We start from the raw sequence: 19,302 nt of genomic DNA on the forward strand, positions 1-19,302 counted from the left end.
TGTCATAATAACAAATCAAATAAAATATTAGTCACTTCCAATGCGTTTAATATTTTTCCCTCAATTTTCATTCCTGTTCTCCTAAACTGTTGACAATTTTCAGATTTTGTATGAAGATTGTCAGTACAATGAAACACTTTGAAAACAGAGGATAAACACAAAACACAATGGATGCAAAACTTGATTAGTCAATAAATCAATAAGATTAACTATTTCTAGGTCCTCATGCACAGTCATACAAATGGAACTACATGGTTTAAGTGATAAAAATAAAGGGTTCAGAAACAGCATAAAAGGCAAGATGCAGCTCAAAGTAGCAGAATACCTGAATATGTCACTTGTTGTGGGATAGCAGAAGCCCCAGCATCATTGTGCCTGATACCAAATAGGAAGACATTTAATGCTTGCCATTACCTGCCTCACTGGATCATGTTAAACCACCATCACCACAGTGAAAATGCATCTCACAAGTCAGGTATTTCACTATGATATAAAATCTTGTATAATTTCATGTAGTAATATGTACATATATCCAATACTTTGTAATAGAAAGATCTTAATTGGATTTTTTAAATTTTTTTTTTATCAGCAGTTAAGGAAATTACACACTTGGATAGTAAATTTGTCCAAAACTTGCAAGTAACCAAGAAAGTAAATCAAGCTAAAATGTTGAGATGTAGAGCATTAGCCAATTTCAAATGCCATAGAGTTGAATGCAGGAGTAGTAGAAGAGTTCAGGCAATCTTCACTAGAACACCTACTGAAAGTTCTCATTGCTATAAATAATAATGAAATTTGTATAAAAAAAAAAAAGAGAAAAGTGAACAAGCAGCTTAAAGTTGGTCTAAAAAAACAAAAATGTTGAACTAATGGAATGATGAAGAAACAAGTTGCTGAAATGAGTCAAATAAAACTCAAACAAACATATCCTCAAAAATAAATAAAAAGACAAATATATTTTGAAAAAAATAATTAACATTTTTGTTAGCCTGAAAACCCACTAAAAGAAATCATAATATTTGCATAAATACACAATAAGTACACTCGACCCTCGTTTATCCTGACCTCGTTTGTCCGAATTTCGGTTAATCCGGACAGTGTCCAGTTGATAATTTAATAATTTGAGTCCAGACAGCCAACAAATGAATTCAAACAATGAGCACCTCATACACTTCCAGAAATGGTCAATAGATGGCAGCACTGCTGCGGTAGGTGGTTGTAAACAAGTCCGGCTGATGCTAGTGGGCACTGTATATTGTCCAGTATCAGTGGGCAAGTTTGTGCATTTTTCAGTACCTTAAAACTCTTAATTATGTCTACCAAGGGTGTTAGGCATAAGTGAGTGGCTGTAGTTGTGACTTAAGGTAGAATTAATAAGAAAATTAAAGAAAGAAGCTAGTGTTATGAGTATTTGTGGGGAGTATGGTATGGCCAAGCAAACTGTGTCAGACTTTAGTAAATCAAAAGATAAGCTGGTAGAATATTCTGCCAAATACTGTGAGGATGCATCATCAAATAAAAGTGGTGAAAGTACACCAAGGAAAAATGTAGGAGTGGAAAAGATGCTGCATTAGATACTGCCATTCTAAAGTGGTATATGCAGCAGCTAGAAAGCTGGCATAGAAACTGATATAAAGAATTTCACGGGGAACGATGGGTGGCTATAGTGATTCTACAATTGAAAGAGACTTTTTAATGTTACTGTGCAGTGTGAAGCTGGCAATGCATACACACCCAGCATCACATGACATGGCTGCATGTTATGGTAATATATTCATAAAACTTCATGTCTAAGATTTTTTTTTTTTTTTTTTTTTTTGTGCACTTGGGTATTACTGTATATTGCAGTCTATTGGTCAAATTTCAAAGGTCTTTTTTATGGTCAAAACTAGTGGTCGACTTATGGGGTAGATACAAAATAGTATCCTTCATATATTTTTGCACCAGTAACATCAGCACACCAGAAAACTGCAACCCGCCTAAGGGTTGTGTTTACACATTATTCTAGTAAGACATGGTAAAAATCAGAAACTGCTACTCACACTGCACATACTGACCCTCTGTAGTAAGTAGGAAGAATAACATAACTACACAATAATGTAGTTCATTACTATAGAATATTTTATTGATACAAAAGCTAAAAACATAATCATTTCATAGAGAAATGATAATGGTTGACCGCTCGGTGCTGCCACATAGTGATGAACATTCTATTTGAACATCTGTTTAGATGCAAAATCTTAAATATCATTTTATGTGTTTAAATGTGTTAGATTATTTTTGGTATTATGTTTTTAGCTTTTGTAACAATAAAATATTCTAAGTAATAAACTACGGTATTTGTGTAGGTATGTTGTTGTTCCTACTTACTGCAGACTGTCAGTCCGTTGCACAACATAGTGAAGGAAGAGCTGAACCAGGAGTCCTATCTGGCCTACCTGAGTCCCTTGCCTATGAAATATTCACATCACCCTTTAACATATTCTTTTTGGGAGTATATGTAGTCCCAATGAGTAGCAGTTACTTTCATTTCTTTTGTTCCTACATATGAAGCAGGACTGTAGGTGGGTGGACACTTAACTTTTAGTTTTAAAATAAAGCTTTGTCTGATATAGTGGTGAAACAGGTGAGTAGAGAAAGAAAGTAAAAACTGACAGCTTGTTTTTGTCAAAATGCATGAAGTTGGTGGTGTTTTCAATCTGTTTGAATTGTTTTATTTATTTTACAGAAGACAAAACTTAATTTACAATCCAGTACTTAGTGACTCAGGGTAACATTGGGCCAGGCTAAGCAATAGTTTACGGGGGTCAACTTATCTGCAAGATAAACCTATAGTACAACATTTTGGGGTCAAATTATAGAGGTCAACTTATGAGCCAAATGGACTTATAAGGTGCAATATACGGTACAGGTAGGTTAGTTTTAGTATTAGGTTAACTTAGATTACGTTTATTTTGGTTTGACTGGTCATGGAAACCCAGATAAACCAAATCTTGCCTTTTCTAAAAAGTCTAAGATGACAACAATTTTTATTTAGTAAAACAAATTACCTATTTGCATTATCTGGACTTTTTTATTATCCGGACTGGTGCCTGCACCATTTAGTCCAGGAAAACAAGGGCTGAGTGTATAACAATATTTATTCCTCTTTCTTGATATATAGTCCCTAAGTTAGTTTCTTATTATACTAAAAACATGAAAAGCAATGAAAATGATTCTTACAATACACTTGAACAAAAAATTTTTGACAAGAATAGTATATCATCAGAGTACTAACCCACAGCAACAAGGAGAGGCTCAATAAAGAGTGAGGAGATGGGGCGTGCCAGAATAGTCTGAATGTTGTTCAGTGAGCCATTGTTGGGTCCTGGAGAAAGCCCAAGCATCATACACACCAGCGGATACACATCAATATTGCTGAAGTTCTCGGCAATGAATTTCTGTCGGAAGGAAGGTCCCACTGCCACAAAGATTGGCTCCATGCTTGGGTTGTCCACCTCATAACCATGGTCACCAAACATCTCTGTCACTGAAACACAAGAGGCAGTGAGGCAATGAATTACAGCTCCTTTATGTTACACTGCCAATAGTGTTCAATGTAATAGATGTGCATCATAACTGTAATAGGTATTTAATAAGATATCCACTGACTTTATAGAGAAAAAAAAAGATCTATGGGGGATTTCCTTTTGACTTTCATCCTCAAAACAAACATGCTAAAAGTGAGTCATGAAATAAAAACGTGAATAGATAATAGCAAAATAATTAATAAACAAGCTCAAAAAGGCACACACACACACATAGAAAAAATAACAAGATGAAAAAAATTACCTTTGCAAAGGTGGTTAAGTAGTAAATGGAAGAAAAAACCATGGGTAGTGATAGAAATTATTAAAGAAAAGGAAGAGTTAGTGAGGGACACAGTAGAGAAAAAGAAGTGGAGGAGGAGGAGGAGGAGGAGAGAGAGAGAGAGAGAGAGAGAGAGAGAGAGAGAGAGAGAGAGAGAGAGAGAGAGAGAGAGAGAGAGAGAGAGAGAGAGAGAGAGAGAGAGAGAGAGAGAGAGAGAGAGAGAGAGAGAGAGAGAGAGAGAGAGAGAGAGAGAGAGAGAGAGAGAGAGAGAGAGCTGCCTCTGAGTCAGGCATCTCTCCACAACCCAGCCTGAATATAGTGCCAGGAGTAATTTTTCTGTTGCCCATAATCAAGGGGTTAAAATGAGATCACAAGTGGGGGATCAAAGAAATACTAGTGAGTACCAGAAAATTAGCTGGAAATACAGAATATAACATCTGGATTAAGAGGGCTATGAACTGAGAAGAAAAGGAAAACAAGAAAAAACTGAGATATGAAGCTAAGGAAAAAAATGAGAGAAGGACAGAGAAAGAGAAGAAATTTTATTTGAGAGTACTAGATATAAGGCTGAGGATATAGTATATCTATGAAGGGGAAGAAAGACACTAAGAGTTATGTATACAAACATAGACGGAGTAATATCACAAGTGCTGGAAGTGGGAGACTATGTATGGGGAAAAAAAAAGACCAGATGTGGTATGTATAACAGATAAAGTTAAGTTAAAATGTCCAATTAAAAAAAATAATAAAAAAAAAAAAAAAAAAAAAAAACAGGGATATAATGTTTGGAGGAAAGATAGAAGGAGAGAAGTAGGAGGAGGAATATTGATAATGGCTTGAGATGGCATATATATATGGAAGAAGTACAATACAGAGATGGATCGACGGAGGTCTTAAGTATAACAATTAGGACCGACCAGAGAGAGAAAGGAAGACAATCATAGCTACATATGTGCCACCAAAAACTAATACATGGAGGCTGGATAAGCACAAGGAAACACAAGAAGTGCTAAAATGCTTGGACAACATGTCGAGGAAGGACAGAAAAGTATGAGTTATGGGATACCTTAACTACAAAAACGTAAATTGAATAGAAATGGAAGTAAAGGGTTATGCTGGACGATGGGGGAACAGGTGCTACAACTGGCAATGATAAATACAATGGACCAATGGGTAAAGGACTATGCAAGGTGTAGAGGAGATGAAGAACTATCTGTGCTTGACCTGATATTCACGAAAAAACCAGAGCCTTGTCCAACTAATAAATATCATAGCCCAATGGGGAAAAGTGATCATGTGGTTTGGGAAGTTGAATTGGAGGATTGGGAAATATTGAAATGCAAAGAGGGTCACAAACAAGGAAGATTGAATTATACCAAGAAAAATTTTGAAGGACTAAGTAAATACTTTGGTAGTATTAATTGGAAAGAAATCATTGAGGGCAAAACAGTGCAACAGAAGTATGAAAAGTACTGTGAGGGGGTGAAGAGGTATGTTCCCATATACAGAGTAAAGGAAAGCAAACACATGTGGTATAATGCTAGATGTGCAAAAGCTAAGACAAGTAAGGATATAGCTTAGAAAAAAATTAAAGCAACAAAATGAGGACAATAGGAAGCAATATAAAGAGGGATGAATGAATAAGTTAGAATAGAATGGAGGAGGAGAGTAGTAAAGAGATGTGAAGAAAAACATTAGCTTTTTTTTTTTACAAATGTATAAATGGAAAGATGATGAACAGCAAGACCATTGATAAGTAAATTACGGGAAACAAAATATGAAACAATGGGAGAAAGTGAACTTATGAAAGAGAGCTTTATATTGGTATTTAATGTAAAAGGAAATTTCATAGAACCAAATGATCAAGTGACACAGGAATGTTATGGTGTGGGAAAAAGAAAAAAAAAGCAAATTATTAGAGGTGTCCAGTATGTTAGAAAAGAAATGGGGCCAGATGGAGTCTCAGGATGGACTTTTGAGAGAATGTAGAGAACAGCAGATGGAACCAATTTGGGATGTGATCAACAGCTCTTTGATGGAAGGGAAAGTACCAAAGGAGTGGAAAAGACCAAATTTAGTGCCTATATAATAAAGGGGAAAAAGGCCGAGCCACTAAATTATAGACCAGTGTCATTGACTAGTGTTGTGGGAAAGATTTCCAAATTGTAATCAAGGAAAAATGAGTGAAATATCTGGAGGAAAATTAAATTATGATCAACTCCCAATTTAGTTTTAGAAAAGGAAGATAGTGTACAGATGTACAAGGAAGAGATGGATGGGTTGACACAGTGTACTTGGATATCAAAAAAGGCTTTTGACAGAATACCACATAAAAGACTCTAATGGAAAATATAAAACATAAGAGTAACACAAGGAAATATCTTAAGCTGGATGGGAGGAGAAATGAGGAATGTGATAAGAGATCCCTCATCAAGTTGGAGCATAGAATTCAGTGCTGGCACCAATACTGTTCCAAATATATAATAATGATATAAAAGAGAGCTTGAGTAGTTACATGAATTTGTTTGCAGACAATCTGAAACTCTTGAGTGATAAAAAAAAAAAAAAAAAAAAAGCGATGAGGACTGTATGAAATTGCAAGGAGAGATCTGGTAATGGAGCCAAAAGTGGAAATTAGAATTTAATGTTAAGAAATGCCATGTGATAGAAATGGATAAAAGTAATAGAACACCTACACGGAAATACAAAATGGGAGAAGAGATTATAATGTGAAGAAGAAGGAAAAGAAAGACCTGGGAGTGGTTACACAATGCACACTGACCCCAGAAAGACACACAAATGGGTTATTTACTTCAACATACAAGACATTAACAAATATGTATCAGAGTGGTGTTTAATTACATAGATAAGAGTATGATGAAAAAATCATAACCATTATGATAAGAGATTAATATGCAGCAATGGTGTGGTCTCTACATATGCAAAAGGATATCAAGATATTAGAAACAATTAAAAAAACAGCGACAAAGATGGTACAAGAAATGAAAGAACTTGCCTATAAAGAAAGACTGAAGGAAATGGGACTACGGAACGGGCAAGAGGAGATCTAATGACGATGTATAAGATAGTAAACTATATGGAAAAGATAGACAGATAAGACCTGGTATCACAGACAGAAGATGGAGATAGACAGACAAGAGGACACTCCAAGAAGATCATGAAAAGTTAATGTTTGAGGAACATTAAAAAGTTTATTTTCCACATACAATGGTGGATATCTGGAATGGCTTGAATGAAGAGACTGCAACAGCAGAAAATATGCATACATTTAAGGAAAAGTTCGATAAAAGTAGATATGGAGACAGGTCGCTATGAGCCCTGCTCAAACCCTGTAATATACAAGGTAGATGTGCATACACACACACGCACACCTAAAAATAGCAATATCTCACAAAAATACATTGTTAGAGATTCTTTTAGAAACAGCACACATAAACATAAAACAACAGAAGTTTCATTCATTCCTAAAATGAATATTAAAACGTAAATACATACACAGAAAAGAAGATTTAATTTTTTTCCACTCGGCTCTATATCTTCATCTGACTACTATACACTCACACATGTATTCACACAAGCACCTCAGAATTAATGAGCCATGCACAAAGTGACTAAAGCCCTTACAGCCTGGATAGCCTGTCTCTTGAAAATTCTTGATGTTATTTCTGAAGTCCTGAAAGACATAGCCCACATCAGACACCAAGGTGATGCTGCTGATGCGTGGGTTATCCCTGTAGTGCCATGCCTTCATCTGTGGATTCTCCTTCAGGAATACTTTGTAGTGATTTGAGGGACTCCCATTTTTAAGCCTGTCATACACATACAGATCCTTCCCTGCAAGAGTTTCATGTCCACTTTTTAGGCTGAAAATCCATCTATAGCATATTTGTCTATCACCATTTTTCTTATGATGGATTAGGTTTTTTTTTTTTGTGTGTGTGTGTATTAGTAGATTTTTTTGTTTTTTATATTGTTGCAACTTAATACCCTTCTCCAATAACAATGTGCCTAGAGTGTGCTCACTTATGTTCACTTTTCCACATGTCCAACCAGTGAGTTTTATGCTTCTTAACTCATACTAAAAAAATAATTACCACCTCAAATTATTGTACCTTCCATCATGTCCCACACTAATGATACACTTATTATACATGTTCATTATTGTTCAAAGAGACCATGAGACAGACCTGCAATTGAATTAGAATATGATTAATCTTCTAAACTCATCTTAGGATTAAAAATAATTCAAAGATAGCATGAAACACTCAACAGCAGTAAGCTCAACAACATAGATAAAATAAGGATAACTAAATAAGATGTACATTATGTATATGCAGTATGTTCTCATTATGTAACTAGTGCAAGTCCACAAGACAATATGTTATATATAAATAGCCAACAAGTGTCTAAAGCCACATACAATCTTGAATCAAAGAACTCAATCCAAATACATTATTGCTAAAAAAAAAAAAAAAAAAAAACTATACCTACCTTCAACAGGCCAAACATTAAGAACTGGAGAACCACCTGTGAAGGTGTAAAGTTTTGGGCTGAGCACAGAGGACAAGTCAATGATGCCAGTTTCTGCAGAGACTGAGGTTGTTCCATGATCACTCAAGATAATTACATCCACTTTTTGTCTTAACTTTCGCAGATCCAATAAGTGAAAGAGGTATCCCACACCTGCATCTACCTGTAGAGAGTCTACTAAATAACAGTGTTCAACATAGCATAGTGTACAACAGTATGAACACTCAAATTCTTCAAACTACTTTAACATACCATCAAATCTTTCACCTAATCAGAAAAAAGTGCTTGCTACAGACTGGTTTTCCTATATCAATTAACCATTTCATGTAGGCTGAAAGAAATTTATCAAATGGTAGAGTTACTATAGAATTTCAGAAAAAAAAATAGGTAGCTTCTCAGTAACTGAAAAATCTTACTTCCTTCTTAAATACTTCCTTGCATGAGAGGACAAATTATATATACATAGGTTCAATTATCAACAGAATGGAAATTCTAGATAAAAATAATTTAGTACTGTTGAATCTCAATAACTCAAACCATGATAACTCGAATTTTGTGATAAGTCGGACTCTGACCGACAAGGGATCGAGGTCTGAGTTGAACTGTCCACCCATTTTTTTTTCTCACTTTCTTTTATATTGTTTTATATTGACAATATAAAAAATCTAATTCCAACAAAAATTTTTAATTTTTTAGTAGTTTAAAATGACACCAAGCAAAAGTCAATCAGAGTTTATACCAATTTTGTGAAAATTTTTGAAGTGTAAAACTAGAAAAAACACTTTTCAAGATATTAGCCCCTAAAGATTTTTCATAATTTGGTCCTTGTTTTGTTATTTGTATTCATCTGATGTGAAATTTTCACAAATGATTGTTTATTCAATGGTAACTTCCTGGAGCATGATAGGATGATAATGCATCAGATCCCCACTTATCTAGAAAATATTATTCACTCGTACATCGCAAAAAGTTTAGGGTAATCATTTCTCTAAATAGAATGCAGTAAACATTCATTGGTCACTTCTGCAGCTGTGTTTGAAAGGTAGTCTGTGATTGAGTAGTGGCTGTCAACCCCCATCTTGAAAGGAAGGGACTCAAGGGAGGAGAAAAGTCAAGGAGGGATTAGCACCAGCCCTGTGCTACCTACCCCTAACTCTCTCTCTCTCTCTCTCTCTCTCTCTCTCTCTCTCTCTCTCTCTCTCTCTCTCTCTATCATTATTATTATTATTACTATCATCATTATTATTATCCACACACATGCGAGTAAGCATGCGCACACGTGCACACAAGAAGAGAGAGAGGAGATCTGATACAAGTTTATAAATTGATCAACGGAATGGATCAAGTGGATAATGAGAAATTGATCCTGAGAGAATATGACATTCGAAGTACAATATCGCATAGTAAACAGCTGAGAAAAGGAAGATGTCTGAGAGATGTTAAAAAAATATAGTTTCCCACAAAGATGTATTGAGACGTGGAACAGTTTAAATGAAGAAGTAGTGTCTGCAACGAGTGTGCATACTTTTAAAGTAAGATTGGATAAGTGTAGATATGGAGACGGGGCCACACGAGCATAAAGCCCAGGCCCTGTAAAACTACAACCAGGTAAATACATACACACACACACATCATGGAAATGGGAAAGAGTGAAAGACAACCCGTGGAAATCTATAAGATGGGAAATGGAATAGAACTGGAGAAAGTAAAAAAAAAAAAAAAAAAAGACAGGAGTGACGATGGAAGAAAACAATCAACCGGCAAGCCATATTGATAGAATTTTTAGAGAAACATAATTTGCTAAGGAATATTGGAGTAGCATTTCACTACACAGACAAAGAAATGATGAAGAAATTGATAACTACTATAATGATGCACTGGCGTTGCTCAGACAATCAGCTGATCTTAACTACCTATTGTATAGTATTTACAGTGGCCTGGGCAAGTAGTGTGGACTCATTTTTCATGAAATCAACTGTTAAAGAATCATGAGTAAAGAAGAGATTCCATCAAAATGCAGGTATGAGACTAGGGAAAGAATGAAAGAAGATGATGACTATGTTGATGAGGGAGAGAGCGCATTCGAAGGTTTCGATACGGAGAATATTTCACTACTTAAGAGAGTGTTGACTGTTGAACGTAAACTAGATAAATTGATAAAGGAGAGTATGGGAATGAAAGAGAATGAAGAACAGGAAAAAGAGTTTATAAAACTGAGAGAAAGGATAAAAAAAAAAGTGGAAGAAAACGAAGCTAGGCTAAGAGCGGAAAACAAAGAACTGAAAAAGGAAGTACCTAACTACAAGAAACAGATGGAAGAAGGACTCGGTAAAGCCGAGAAAGAAAAAGAGAAGCTGAAAGATCTAGTAAACAAGGAAGAGGAAAGAGTACAGAATGTGATTAAAAAAGAAGTACAAGCATGGAGAGTCTAAGATAAGAAAGATAAGGCTGATTTTCAGGAGATGATTCAAGAACAACTTAAAGAAAAGAAGAAAGTATGACAAACAAAATGATAGGAGTCCTCAAGACAAAAGAAAATCTAGTTAGAGAAATTGCAGAAAAAAAGAAGAGTGTAGTCGTATTTGGAATAAAAGAAAAAAATATAAAATATAGACCAAAAAGAGAAAAAGAAGAAATGAAATCAGTCAAAGACCTACTAAAAAATCTAAACAACAAAGATAGGCAAAACTTAGAAGAGGAAGTAGAAGAAATAAACAGAATGGGACCATATCAAGAAGGAAAAATGAGACCAATTAAAATACTACTAAAATCACAAGCAGCAACAGAAACTTAGAGAAACAGAAGGCTACAAGGATATCTATATTAAGAAAAATAGAAATGAGGAAGAAAGGAAGAGATATAATGAACTGGCAGCAGCAGTAAGGGAAAAAAATAATGAAAGGTCAAAAGAGGAAAAAAAGGCATTTTTTTGAAGAATTCTAGGAGACAGGATAAGGAAATGGTATATAAACAAGAAAGAAGAGAAAAAAGTGGAACAAGTTTAACTAAAAATGATAAAGGCATCAAACTAAAAATGATGTATACGAACATAGACGGGGTTTTATCAAGTAAATTGGAATTAAGAGATTACATAAAGGAAGAAAATCCGGATATTGTATGCCTGGCTGAAACAAAACTAAATGAGGCAATCAAAATAAACTTGGATAATAGGTATAATGTATGGAGAAGAGACAGAGAGGGTAAAGGAGGAGGAGGAGTCATGATAATGTTAAGGAAGGAGATACGTAGTGATAAACCAAGTGGAATGTGGGGAAGGAAAAGCAGAAGTATTGTATGTTAAGATGCATATTAATAAAAAGAGTTAACATTCATTGTAACATATGTACCACCAAAAACAAATTCATGGACCAATCAAGAATATAAAGACATGATAGATGACATAATAAGGAGTCTAACGAGAGTCATTAAAGAAAGGAGAAAAGTGATATTAGTAGGAGACTTCAACTGTAAAGAAGTGGACTGGGAAAATTATGAAAGTGGTATGGGGAAGAAGCCTGGGGAGAAAGATTCCTGAACCTAATGATAGACAATATGATGGACCAGAGTAAAGGAATGCACAAGATTCAGAGGAAACGACGAGCCGGCAAGATTGGACCTAGTTTTTACAAGGGTATACAAATGAATGATGATATAAGATATAAGTGCCCATTGGGAAAGAGTGACCATGTAATATTAGAAATGGATATAGAAGAGGAAAGGAAGATAGAGACGATTCATACAAAGGAGACCGATTAAATTACAGAAAGGCTGATATTGAGAATCTCAAGAACTATTTTAAAACGTAAACTGGGAGGAGATGGAAAACTCAGAGACAATGCAAGAGAATATAACTTATTTTTGGAAATATACAAAACAGGAGTCAGGAATATGTCCCAAATATAGACCTAAAGAAGAAGGAAAGAAAGATTGGTTTAATGCAAGGTGTGCTAGGGCAAAGGAGAAAAGAGATGGAGCATGGAAAAGGTGGAGGAGAAATAGAAATCCAGTAAATAAGGAAAACTTCAAGGCAGCAAGAAATGAATATGTTAAGGTGAGGAAGGAAGAGGAAAAGAACTTGAAAAGGACATTGTCGAAAAATGTAAGGAGCAACCAAAATTGTTCTATAGATTCATAAATGGAAAAATTAGGCAAAAAGAAACAATAGAAAGGTTAAAAGGAGAGAACGGATGGTGGAAGACCCAAAAGTATGGCAGAACTATTAAATAATAAATTCCAGGAGGTCTTTACTAAGGAATCCAAATTTGAAAGGCCACAGGGTAATAGAGAGACAATCTATATGAAAGAGATTAAAGTAACCAAGCTTGAAATAAAAGAGTTAATGAAGGAACTGGATGAAGAGAAGGCAATGGGACCAGATGAAGTCTCAGGCAGAATACTGAAAGAATGTAGGGAAGAACTAGCAAGTCCTATATACAACATCATAAAATGCTCAATAGAAAATGGAACAGTACCAGTAGAATGGAAAAGAGCTGAGGTGGTTCCCATATATAAGAGCGAAGGAAGGAAGAACCTTTAAATTACAGACCGGTATCACTAACTAGTGTAATATGCAAGATGTGTGAAAGAATAATAAAGAAACAATGGATCGAGTTCCTTGAAGACAACAAATTAATATCAAATAGCCAATTTGGTTTTAGAAAAAAGGTCATGTGTAACTAATTTATTGAGTTTCTATTCTAGAATAGTTGATAGAGTACAAGAGAGAGAGGGATGGGTTGACTGTATTTATTTGGATTTAAAAAAGGCGTTTGACAAAGTGCCACATGCAAGATTACTATGGAAGTTAGAGGAGAAGGGTGGCTTAAAAGGAAGCACATTGAGATGGATAGAAAATTATTTGAGGGGGAGAGAAATAAGGACGGTAGTTAAAGATATGAAGTCCAAGTGGAGAGCAGTAGAAAGCAGAGTGCCACAAGGGTCAGTATTGGCACCAATACTTTTCCTCATTTATATTAACGACATGCCAAAAGGAGTGAACAGCTACATAAATCTGTTTGCAGATGATACGAAAGTGTGTAGAGTTATAAAGCAAAAAGAGGATTGTGAAATACTGCAAGAAGACCTAAATAAGATCTGGGAATGGAGTAAAAAGTGGGAAATGGAATTCAACGTGAACAAAAGCCATGTCATAGAAATGAGAAAGAATGAAAGACGACCCGTGGGAATCTATAAGATGAGAGATGGAGTAGAACTGGAGAAAGTAAAAAAGGAAAAGGACTTAGGAGTGGTGATGGAAGAAAACAATCAACCGGTAAGCCATATTGATAGAATTTTTAGAGAAACATATAATTTGCTAAGAAATATTGGAGTACTACATGGACAAAGAAATGAAGAAAGAAATTGATAAGTACTATAATAAGACCCAGACTGGAATATGCAGGAGTAGTGTGGACCCCTCATAAAAAGAAACACATAAGGAAGTTGGAGAGAGTACAAAAAAATGGCTACAAGAATGGTTCCAGAATTTGAAGGGATGACATATGAGGAGAGACTAAAGGCTCTGGATCTACCAACACTGGAACAAAGAAGGAGAGAGGATCTGATACAAGTTTATAAATTGATCAATGGAATGGACCAAGTGGATAATGAGAAACTGATCCTGAGAGAAGAATATGACATTCGAAGCACAAGATCGCATAGTAAAAAGCTGAGAAAAGGAAGATGTCTGAGAGATGTTAAAAATATAGTTTCCGCAAAGATGTATTGAGACGTGGAACAGTTTAAATGAAGAAGTAGTGTCTGCAACGAGTGTGCATACTTTTAAAGGATTTTATGATATGGAGGTCGCCATTAACAACCAAAACATCATTAATACAGGGTGCTGAATACAATACACACACAGAAATGAAAGATAGTTAAACACAAAAGGAAACACACACACACACATTAACATGCAATAGTAATTAACACGAACAATACACAGTGGGTGTCAGCACATTTGAGACAAGTGGACAAGATGGATGTGAACTACAACTTGCAGTGGTTTTACCAATATTTTGAGAAGAAGACACTGTTAAATTTCTGCAGAACTTTAATATCATAGAAAAGAGAAAAGGTGTAAAAAGAAACATCAAATGATAATTAAAAAGACTAAGAAAGTGTATCGTGGATGTGAAAAAGAGAGCTTGGTGATAAAGTTTCAGTGAGAAAAAACTTGGCTTGATGGAGAATTATTGAAGAAAATGTCTTCAATGGGAAAAGAGTATAGCATTAAATACTGTGAAGAGAATTGAGGATATGTGATACTACAATTGATTTCAACAATTATAAGAGATGAGTTAAAATAAAAATTTTCAGATATGTGATTTAGAATACATATTGGGAGAATGACAGTTGAAATTGAGAGACTTGCTTCAGCAAAGAAAGTATGAAAAAGGAAGAATGCTGAAACAATGGGTATTCTGGTGTTTGTGAGAGGAAGAAACAAAAAGAAATAAATAAGATTCATTTCTGAGAAAATGAATGTCATATTGATTCAGCAAAAAATGTACTATTGATGAAAATTTGGTTAGAAATTAGTGGAAATAAACATAAAAGATTTCAAAGTAAGACTGGATAAGTGTAGATATGGAGAGGGACCAGCATCGAGCATAAAGAGGTGTAGCAAAAACTACAACTAGGTAAATAATACAAAAAGTTGGATGAGTTCTGAGTGCGAACTACTCCAGGAAGACTTGGACAGAAATGGGAAGACTGGCTGGGTGACCAGCAAGAGTGGAAAGAAGAATCAGGAAGTGAAATTACACACACACACACACACACACACACACACACACACACACACACACACACACACAGAGTAAAGAATGTGGTAGACTGTAACAAGTTACAGGAAGATCTTGATAAAATATATGAGTAGAGTAAGGAGTGGCAGATGGAATCTAATATAGACAAGACCCATGTTATGAAAATGGGAAGAAGTAGATACAGACCAAACAGGGATTACAGGCTGGGTGATGAGAAAATTAAAGAGACCAATGAGGAGAAAGACTTAGGAGTAACTGCAAAACACCTTGTCACCGGAGAAACACATTAACAAGATTTTTTGGAAAACATACAACATGCTTCAAAATATTGGCCTTGCATTCCACTACCTAGATGAAGGAATGATGAAGAAGACATTATGTACCTTAATAAGACCCCAGTTAGAATATGCAGCATGTGTATGGTCACCGCATAAGAAGAAAAATGTGAAGAAGGTAGAAAGGGTACAGAGGCTGGCAACAAGGATGGTACCAAGACTCAGGGAGTTAGACTATGAGGAAAGACTGAGGAAGCTGGGGCTGACCACATTAGAAGAGAGAAGAACAAGAGGAGACATGATAACTATGTATAAATTGGTGAAAAAGATTGACATACTGGACAGAGAGTTGATAAAGGTGACCACAAGTAATCATCTCCGAGGACATGAAAAAGAGCTAATAAAGGACATCTGTCTAAATAACGTGAGAAAATACAGTTTCCCGCATTGTAGCATTGATAAGTGGAATAAACTGAGCAGTGATGTCGTTGACGTGGTGTGTGTCAATCAGATGAAAGAGAGATATGACAGGAATGGACAAGGAGACAGGACACAGAGAGATTAGCTCGGGCCCTGTAATACACAAATAGGTAAACACACACACACACACACACACACACACACACAACACGGCCCGGTAGCTCAGTGGTTAGAGCGCTGGCTTCAAAACCAGATGAGGGTTGATTGGCCGGTGGAGATATTTGGGTGTCTCCTTTCACGTGTAGTGTTCACCTAGCAGTGAGTAGGCACGGGATGTAAATCGAGGAGTTGTGACCTTGTTGTGTGTGTGTGGTGTGTGCCTGGCCTCAGACCTATAAGATGGAAATAATGAGCTCTGAGCTGTTTGTAGGAACGTCTGGCTGTCTCGTCAGAGATTGCAGCAGATAAAAAAAAAGTGAACACACACACACACACACACACTGAAGTGAAAGAGAGGAATGATGAAAGAACAGAGGAGGAAAAGACCAAGTTTTTTTTGGAGGATGAGAAATGGGAGTCTAAAGAAGTAGTGGATAAAACAGGCAGAATAGACATTACATGGAAGAAAGAGACTAGGAATGGAATACAAGTGACTTACAAGAATATAGATGGATTTCTGTCTAAGAGGCTAGAATGTATAGATTACCTAAGAAATAACGAACCGGACATAATGTGTATAGTGGAAACAAAAAGCTAAAAGCCCGAAATAAAGCTAGACTGGTTTGTTGTAAAACACTACAAAGTATGGAGAAATGATAGAAAAAATAAAGGAGGTGGTGGTATAATGGTTCTTACTAAGGAAGATCTGATAGTGAAGGAGGTGAACTATAGTAAGAGAAATGAGGAAGTGATAAGTATGCTTATAACAGATAGCAAGAGGGACATTAATATTATAACAGTATACATACCACCCAGAACCAATGCTTGGGAATATGAACAGTACCAAATGGTGATGAGAAATACTCTAGACAGAATGAAGCAAGAACTCATCAGAAAGGATACAGTGATGATAGTCGGAGACTTTAATTGTAAAGAAATAGTGTGGGAAGACTATGAAGTGGTGAACGGTGGTGAGTGGGCAGAGGAATTGTTAAAGGTAGCAACAAATAACTTAATGACACAGTGGGTGAGATCACCAACAAGGTGCAGGGGACAAGATGTTGCAGCAAGGTTGGATTTGGTATTTACCAGGGGCATCTCTAAAAGAGGAAATTGAACATAAATGTCCCTTGGGAGAAGCGATCATGATGTCCTAAGCTTTGAGCTGGATACGGAATTAAGCACGAATAAGATTGTGGAACAGGAGGAAAAATTATATTATATTAGGGCAAATTATAACCATATAAGGGAGTTCTTTAATGAAATTGACTGGTCCGTGGTATACCAGGAAAGGGATATGCAATTAAAATACGATAAATTTATGGATTTGTATAACTCTGCTGTGAAAAAGTTTGTGCCATATTACAGAAAGAGGACTTTAAATAATAAACAGTGGTTTAATAGAAATTGTGAAGAAGCAAAAAAAGAACAAAGAAAAGGCATGGAAGAAACTTAAGAAAAACAGTGATGTATTATCAAGAGAAGTTGACAAAACAGCAAGGAATAGATATGTTGAAGTAAGGAGAACAGCACAGAAGGAATATGAACAGAGGGTGGTGGAAAACTGTGATAGTGACCCAAAAATGTTTTACAAATTCATAAATGGAAAACTAAATATAAGGGAGGCAATAGTAAAGGTAAAAAACGGGGAAGAAGTATATGAGGATGCTGGAGATATAGCTGAAATTTTGAACAACAACTTTTGCAAAGTGTTTACAAAGGAGGAGCATTTTATGGGAGGAAGACCTATGGAAATAAAGCAAATGCAGGACATCATGGTTACTAGGGAAGATGTAAGGAAAATTATAAGCAATCTGGATATTAATAAATCAATGGGGCCTGATGGCATATCTGGGAGGTTGCTAAATGAATGTAAGGATCAATTGTTGAACCCCATATTTGATATTGTGGAAACCTCCATACGAACAGGATTAGTCCCGAAAGAGTGGAAAAAAGCTGACATTGTGCCTATATATAAGATTGGTAGTAGAATGGAACCGCTAAATTATAGACCAGTATCGTTGACTAGTATATTGTGCAAGGTATGTGAAGAAGTAATTAAAGCTAAGTGGAGTGAGTATCTAGAAAGTGAAAACATTCTGAGTGAAAGACAGTTTGGTTTCAGAAAAGGAAGATCGTGTATCAATTTATTATGTTTTTATTCAAGAGTGACTGACATACTACAACATAGAGAGGGATGGGTGGATGCTATCTACTTGGACTTGAAAAAGGCCTTTGATAAAGTACCACACAATAGACTGATGTGGAAACTAAAGAAGATTGGAGGAGTAAATGATAAACTAGCAAAATGAATGGAAAATTACTTAATGGGAAGAGAAATGAGAACAGTGGTGAGAGGAAGGAAGTCCGAGTGGAAGAAGGTAACCAGTGGAGTTCCACAAGGGTCAGTGCTTGGTCCCATCATGTTTTTGATTTATGTTAATGATATGCCAGTAGGAATTGACAGTTACACAAACATGTTTGCGGATGATACTAAAATTATGAGGAGAGTAAGGAATGTGGAAGATTGTAACAAGTTACAGGAAGATCTTGATAAAATATATGAGTGGAGTAAGGAGTGGCAGATGGAATTTAATATAGACAAGACCCATGTTATAAAAATGGGAAGAAGTAGATACAGACCAAACTGGGATTACAGGCTGGGTGATGAGAAAATTAAAGAGACCAATGAGGATAAAGACTTAGGAGTAACTGTGCAAAACACTTTGTCACCGGAGAAACACATTAACAAGATTTTTTGGAAAACATACAACATGCTTCAAAATATTGACCTTGCGTTCCACTACCTAGAAGTCCTAGATGAAGGAATGATGAAGATATTATGTACCTTAATAAGACCCCAGTTAGAATATGCAGCATGTGTCTGGTCACCACATATGAAGAAAAATGTGAAGAAGGTAGAAAGGATACAGAGGCTGGCAACAAGGATGGTACCAGGACTCAGGGAGTTAGACTATGAGGAAAGACTGAGGAAGCTGGGGCTGACCACATTAGAAGAGAGAAGAACAAGAGGAGACATGATAACTATGTATAAATTGGTGAACAAGATTGACATACTGGACAGAGAGTTGATAAAGGTGACCACAAGTAATCAGCTTTGAGGACATGGAAAAAAGCTAATAAAAGACATCTGGCTAAATGACGTGAGAAAATACAGTTTCCCGCATCGTAGCATTGATTAGTGGAATAAACTAAGCAGTGATGTCGTTGACGCGGTGTGTGTCAATCAAATGAAAGAGAGATATGACAGGAATGGACAA

The 19,302-nt window shown here is 35.8% G+C and overlaps 1 protein-coding gene across 5 annotated transcripts in view; it reads right to left on the reverse strand.

Moving 5' to 3' along the window:
* Positions 1-19,302, reverse strand: part of LOC123499631 (bis(5'-adenosyl)-triphosphatase enpp4-like) — a 47,609-nt gene that overhangs the window by 12,359 nt on the left and 15,948 nt on the right. For 2 of the 5 annotated variants that reach the window (XM_045247954.1, XM_045247957.1), the window contains 4 exons: positions 8,362-8,563; positions 7,495-7,704; positions 3,278-3,529; positions 326-375 (listed from right to left, as the gene is read on the reverse strand). In XM_045247954.1, coding sequence (XP_045103889.1) covers positions 335-375; positions 3,278-3,529; positions 7,495-7,704; positions 8,362-8,563 — 705 coding nt within the window. In that variant the 3' untranslated portion in view covers positions 326-334. Of the gene's footprint in view, positions 1-31; positions 376-3,277; positions 3,530-7,494; positions 7,705-8,361; positions 8,564-19,302 lie in introns of those variants that run through there. The other 3 variants (XM_045247952.1, XM_045247953.1, XM_045247956.1) reach the window with 2 other exon arrangements.

Source organism: Portunus trituberculatus, chromosome 50 (genome assembly GCF_017591435.1).
Source record: "Portunus trituberculatus isolate SZX2019 chromosome 50, ASM1759143v1, whole genome shotgun sequence".
Taxonomy (NCBI): Eukaryota; Metazoa; Arthropoda; class Malacostraca; order Decapoda; family Portunidae; genus Portunus; species Portunus trituberculatus.